The 7,336-nt window shown below is 34.8% G+C and overlaps 1 protein-coding gene across 1 annotated transcript; it reads left to right on the forward strand.

Annotated features, from left to right (window-relative positions):
• Nucleotides 1–353: 353 nt before the first annotated feature.
• LOC124381626 (C-type mannose receptor 2-like) lies at nucleotides 354–3,433 on the forward strand. Its single transcript, XM_046843430.1, has 5 exons — nucleotides 354–400; nucleotides 490–879; nucleotides 1,169–1,510; nucleotides 2,060–2,157; nucleotides 3,033–3,433. The coding sequence occupies exons 1-5, from the start codon at nucleotides 364–366 to the stop codon at nucleotides 3,138–3,140; spliced, it is 975 nt and encodes a 324-aa protein (XP_046699386.1). The 5' UTR covers nucleotides 354–363; the 3' UTR covers nucleotides 3,141–3,433.
• Nucleotides 3,434–7,336: the final 3,903 nt, after the last annotated feature.

Genomic DNA, 7,336 nt, shown 5'->3' on the forward strand with positions numbered 1-7,336 from the left:
CTATTCGAGAAACACCACCCATACTTCCCCTTTGTGTTGTAGTTTTCAGGTAAGTTATCAGTTTTGTACTTTATAGATACATTTAGAAATGTTAAATCCGTTTACGTTAGATAAACGACTCCAAACAGGAGTAATATCATTGGATGAACACAACATACAATGATACTTTTTTTTTGTGCTCAGGGTTTTATTTATGTTTAAAAATAATAATTAGCGTTTTTGTAAATGCATCTGAATCCTTCTCCACTCACTAGCAAAGAAACTTGACCCAAACCTGTATGCAGAAGTCTTCCTGAAATCTTTAATTAACTCTCCAAACCAATGTCATTTTTATGTTTTATTTTATCCAGCTGTGCAGCCATAATGAAGTTGAATGTGGTTCTTCTTCTATGTCTGAGTGGTGAGTGTTTAAACCAGTACCACTGCCAATTTAAAGAGTTTTAATGATAAAAATCTTCTCAGTGCCGTAACATAAATTCTTGTTAACAGGTGTTGTGCCAATCACCTTCTCAGTTCAGCAAACTACCCATCTGTTTTTCATCAATCAGGCAGTGTCATGGCCTGATGCTCAGAAGTACTGCAGGACGAAGTACACTGACCTGGCGAGGGTAAAGGACCCTAGTGTTCTGGTAGAGCTAAATAAAATGGCAGCAAGTAGAGGTTTAACATTATGGCCTCTCTGGATTGGACTGTACAACGACTTTTACAATTGGCGCTGGTCTTTTAATAACATCTCACAGACTAGTACAAACCTAACACTTTGGTACCCTGGAGAACCTGATAATTATGTCGGGCATGAATCATGTGGAGGAGTCTATGTGGCTGGGAACTGGGCAGACTGGGACTGTGCACTGCAGAAACCCTTTATATGCTACAGTGGTGAGCAATTTGTTTCATTTTGTTCTATTATCCGAATACCAGTGGTTTTTAGTCATTGTTAGCCATGAGTTATCTAACTGTACAGATTAACTAACAAACTGAATATATATATATATATATATATATATATATATATATATATATATATATATATATATATATATATATATATAAAATATTTAACTTCACTGCAGGAACTGATTAACTTGTATCAGTACTGACCAAAAAAAAAATCTTCACTTGTGAAATGTATTATACATTTGTTTTTTTTCTATTTGGATTTCTACAGCTGGTAACAGTGGTGCTGCCAGATTCATTGGAGTCACTAATCCCCGTGTGAACTGGTCTCAAGCTCAGACTTACTGCCGAACATATTACACTGATTTGGCCAGCGCACTCACCCAGGCAGACAATGACCTGTTAGCACAGATAGTATCTGTCCAGGGCTATTCCTGGTTCGGTCTGTATCGGGAGACATGGAAGTGGTTGAATGGAACAGTGGCATCAAACCTCCAGTGGAATCCTGGAAAGCCTAATAACGCTAATCCTCAGGAGAACTGTGGGGTTTTGATAAACGGACTGTTTAGTGATGAAAGGTGCACCAGTGTGCACTACTTCTTCTGTGAAATCAGTGAGTGATCTTTTCCTGAGCAACTAAAAATATTTAGATTTTTTTTATCATTCTGTGATATGAATATTCCATAGGATGTGACCTCTTCTCAGTCTGACATACCATCATATATTGCCTTCTTCAACTACAGATCTTATTTCATTTGGTTGTGTGTATATCACTTTAATTGGAATAATAATAAAAAAACTGACTGTAGTAATTTACCAACCTGGAAAAAACTCTGATATACTTAGATAGATATAATAATAACATAATATAATCTAACATACCATACTTTAGCTCTTTCACTGGCCTTCAGAATATGTCCTGGGGATGGAAATGATGCCCACTTGGTAGAATGTATTAAATATTTTAACATTCAGTTTAAATGTATAGAAAACTTTAAGTTTAGTTAATTTCCATCTGATTGTAATGATCGCTTCATTGTCACAGCAATCTGCAGTCTGCAGTATTGATTCTGGGTTTAATAGTTGAGCTAATTCGCATGTGTCTTTCTTCTTTGGGTCATTCTTATTTTCTTTTGTCTGTTTGAAAAACACTGTGTTCCAGTTCCCCCAGTGAGGTGGCAGATAATGAAGCTGCAGATCTCCATGCAGTCTGATGGGAATGTGTTTGATCCTGTTGTTCAAGCTTCTATTTTAGAACTGGTGAGTGATTTTCATGTTAAGTCAATATTTTGACTGTATATAACTTATATAGCATAAGGAAATAAACCATGAAAGAACCAGTCTCGAAAGGGAACCCACAGATAATCATTGTTGATTATTGTTGAAGTTACTGGTCACTGATGAAGACTTGAATAAAACTGTTTGTAGCAAATGTAGTCCTAAGATACAAAATTGTTTGTTTTAATTGAAGTTCTAATCATGGTCAGTATTCGGTACCATTCGGAGTCGTGTTTTTTTCAGCTGTACATTCGGAGCGATAGTGAGCGACAGTGACTGGTGTACAATTGATCAGAACTCTATCGAGATGTAGGGCATCAGGATATTAGTAGGGCAGCACGGTATTTCAGGATCATGTGTAGCTCTACAGAAAGAAAAAAGAAACACAGATTATTAGCTATGTGTAAATTGTAAGCAGAGTGCAAACATCCCACTTTTAAACACTCTATAACTGTAATCATTTACAATCTGCTTCTTTAATTACAAAAAACGTATTCACAAAAGTCTTGACTAAACAAATTCGTTTTAAACCTAGACTTAATTACATCAAAGAAAAGATAAATTGCAATTACGGGGAAAAAGCCTTAAGATAGATCAGTGAATATAGACACTGCTCTATGAGATGCATTACATGCAAATTCTTCTTCTTATTCTTTCGACTGCTCCTATTAGGGGGCGCCACAGCGGATCATCTATCTCCATATCCCCTGTCCTCTACATCTGTCTCTTTCAACCCAACTACCTGCATGTCTTCCTTCCCCACATACATAAACCAAAATGAAAATTTGAATCTACTGATCAATAAGTCTGTCTGTCTGTCTGTCTGTCTGTCTGTCTGTCTGTCTTTCTAATATTAGACTAAGCAGAAACTGGAACAACATGGCATGCTGGGGAACACTACTAAAGTGACCTGGAGAGTGCAGCCAGATGGAAACATCTTTCAAAAGAAAAAAAATATAGTGTGAACAAACATCTCTATTGCCACTTCGTAAACAGAAACTCTTAATACTCTTAATTTCCTAGAAGTGTTACCTGATATAATGCATGTATATAACTTCTGTTTCCATGTCCAAACTCAGACCAACTACAAAGCAACAATCAAGCAGTGAGTTCCTACTCACTTACTAACTAAATAACTTTACAGAACCAATGTACAGAACAAATCTGTCAACGTTTAAATATCAACAAGCTCAAATTTTGAGCAATATTATATCTTAAAAATGGAAGAATGCGGCACAATTTTTATTACTCATTTATTCATTTTATTGTCTAATTATGTGCTTCTATTACACTTTTTCATTTGTACAAATATACACATATATACATATATATATATATATATATATATATATATATATATATATATATATATATATATATATATATATATATATATTATAATTATTATTCTTTTTTTTTCCCACACATTATAATAGGTTATTTGTGTTGTTTTCTATACAATAATTAAGTCTACTTCAGTTCTGTATGTATGTAACTACTGTACAAAAGCAAAAATGGTAACTAAAATAAAATAAAACAATTTACAGGCACAAGGTCAAAAGCAAACTCTTGCGTGGTTCATGTCAAGTCAGGTTTATTTCTATCGCGATTTTTACAACAGACATTGTCTCAAAGCAGCTTTACAGAATCTTTGGAATGAAGGTAAGTGATGTGTGTTTATCCCTGATGATGAAGACTGGGGTGATTGTGGTGAAGAAAAACTCTCTTAGATGCTATCAGGAAAAAAACCTTGAGAGAAACCAGAATCAAAAGGGGAACCCATCCTCATTTGGTGACATCAAGAGTGTGATTATAGTCTTTAAACACTACAGAACACTGGAGAGTGAGAACTAACATGAGCACTGCAGTGTAAGATTATGAGTGATGTTCTTTCTACAGTCATTTAAGTTTATGGAACCAGGAGCGACTAAGCAACTCATAAAATAGCTCAACATTTGAGATCATCATAGATCCAACACCAGCTTCTCCATGCCAGAGCCTTTACACACTCAAATAGGTCCAATGTCCAATGTCAAGTTCCCTAAACTTCTGTTTATCTTTAAAGTAAATAATAACCCAAACACTGTTATGGCTTAAAACATCATTACTGCTTAAATGACCCGAGAAAGTGTGACCATAAAGCAAAATGTCAGCAGTACCAACATCAATGATTTGGAACATACACTATTCCTCTAGACAGTATGACAATAGCATGAGATGCTACCCAGTAGACCAGAATAAATAAGCTCAAACTACCTGAGAAGTTCATGGAACAGGTTGCTGCAACAAATTTTGTTACACCGCCTGAAATACACCTGAAGTACACTGATCAGGCACAACATTATTACCACCTGACTAGTATAGTGTTGGTCCCCCTTTTCCTACCAAAACAATTCGGACCCATTAAGCATTAACAGCATTAACTTCATCAGCCATTTGGGCTACAGGAGCTTGTCTGTTGGCCACCCATAACCCTGTCGCCGGTTCACCACTGTTCCTTCCTCATCCATTATTAATGTTTTTTTAATTAATAACAAAAGACTTTTCACTGCAGTAGTAGAGTTTGTATTATAATGCAGTTTGACAGTAATTGTTTATTTACCCCTTAAAGTGATGAAGATTGGCTAATCACCTCATTTTCTCTGGTTTTATTGATTAGTTTTAGGTTTGAGGAGAACCAGTTTGTATTTTTATTTTGCTTGACCTAATGAAATTTGGGAGGGAAATCAGGCTCCATGATTTGAATGATCTCTAAGTATTAGTGTTTTGCATAAGATGGCAAAACAAGGTTAGTCAAGTTCCTTTAGAAAGTCACGGAGTGTTCAAGTAGATCTAGAACACAGCTTTTCAAGAAATTCATTTAGGTTTCAGTGTAACTTGTTCTCATTCAACAACTTGTTTTTCTCCTTTTATAATATTGTAGCTATGAACATGTTGCATAAACTTTTTAAATGACCCTTTAAATAGCATCTGTAAAAAAAAAACTTCAATTTACATATGAAATATTAATGTTATAACATAATAAGCAATAATGAAGTGTGCCAAAGTTTGTTTAAATTCAAAGACTGAGATAATCACAATAAAATCCCATCCATTTACCCTCTGTACATCTACCTTAGACATGGCAAAATCTGAAATTTATACTTATCTTGATTTATTTTTTGTTTATTCTCTTGTGTAATTTTTATATTCTCTAAATATTTCTTCATTGCTGCTGGTCTCTGAGAGCTACCAAACTAATTTTGTTGTTTTAAAATGACTTTATTATCATTGTATTCTCTTTATCTTTTCCACTGAACTAATGTCCATTCCTTGTGTTTCTTGGCCCAAGCAAGTCTCTTCTGGTTGTTTTTCTTTTAAAGTAATAGTTTATTTGCTGCAATTTGTCCACGAACGTCTGATTCACACAGTCTCCTCTGAACAGTGAACATTGAAATATGTCTGCCTTTTGAATACTGCAAAGCAGTTATGTAAATCGTTGGTTTCTGAGACTGGTAGTTCTAATACACTTATCTTCTGCAGCAGAAGAAGCTCTTGGTCTTTTTTTGGGACGGTCCTCATTAAAGCCTGTGTAATCATAACGTTTTATGGTTTTGGAGACTGCACTTGGGAAAACATTTAAATTTTGTATTGACTGACTGAGTGTTTCTTACCACAATATGGATTTGTACAGTAGATGTAGTAGCACTAATAGTGTTATTGACTCTGTACTCACCCTTTTCTCTGCACAAAACTACTGATGGTCTAAAGCACATTCAAAAGGCAAGTAACTTCACACATGATCTCTTGACACGCCACACCTGTGACCTGATACCCATTCAGGTGGCTCCAGAATAGCTCCCACCCCCTTTTTCTGAGGCGTCGACCTCCACAATGAATTGGTATGATGGGTCTGGTAGTGTTAAAATTTGCTTCAGAAAGGCTTGCTCGGCCTCAAGTTTTCAAGAGAAGAGTCGGCAGGTAAGTAGCTGTAGAGGGGTGGCTACAGAATTGAAGCTCCTGATCAACCTCAATTTAAAATTGCCAAAGCTGAGAAATTTCTGGAGCTTTTTCTGTGTCTCTTGGCATAGCCAGTTCTTCACAGCCAGGATCTCGGTGGGGTCCATTTGTATTTTTTCCACAATATGGAATAATTTGGAATAATAATTTTGTAATGAGCAAATATTTGTATTGACTATAAAATAATCCTCATTTATAGTCTTTTCAAAGCCATAAACCTTTAGAAATGATTTTCACTGCACTTGTGGAATGGCCAGAGAAATTTGAATATGAATGCATATCATTATTACAGGTGCTATCTACTGTGGGAAATAAAAATAAAGTAAGGAATAAAACACAACAGGACTTCCTGTAATAAAAAAAGGGATATAACCAAGTTGATTAAGTTTATTCAGAGGTTACATAAGTTTTAAGCATTTATGCAAATTATAAATGTTAATTATTTCCATTATAGACATCCTTAAGATGTTTCAGTAAAACTCTTGACACTGAATTGACATTATACAGAACATCTTTCAGTACTTTTGTATGAAAATAACAAATACTGTATATTACTTTTTAAATACAGTATAAAGCGTGTAAAACTACCACAAAATCATGAATGAGATCTTCATTGCTATTTTGGTTAAGTTATTCAAATAGATTTTCTAAAAAACAAGGAAGGCGGCTCGAGAGGAGGATTACAAAGTAAGAAAAGCTTTGAAATCCAAACACTAATCCTGTTTTAGTGGCAGTGTCAAATTACAACAGTGTTTTGGGTCACAAACAAAAAACACAACCCAAACAGAAGGCAACATTACAACATAAAGAAGGTTGATTCATATAAATGTTGTTCAATTCATGAGATTATTTGTATTACAGAGACTGGCATGTGTCAAGCTCATTCTAATTTACAACTTTACTGTAAAATATAACTCCAATAACACTTTATATTTTAAAATTAACCCTAAATTACAAAACACAAGTTTAGATCAATTCCACTCAACAGTTCCTTAATATCCGTATGAACAAAAAGGCATTACAGGCATGATGTTTGTTTACGATGTTTGTTTCAGTGACATTTGTGATGGAAATCAGTCTCTGCGAGTTGAACGATCATCGAGTACAAGTGTTTTGCATGAGATATCTTTAAAAGGATCTTCAAGCATCTTTAAACATTTTT

This window comes from Silurus meridionalis, chromosome 28 (genome assembly GCF_014805685.1).
Source record: "Silurus meridionalis isolate SWU-2019-XX chromosome 28, ASM1480568v1, whole genome shotgun sequence".
Taxonomy (NCBI): Eukaryota; Metazoa; Chordata; class Actinopteri; order Siluriformes; family Siluridae; genus Silurus; species Silurus meridionalis.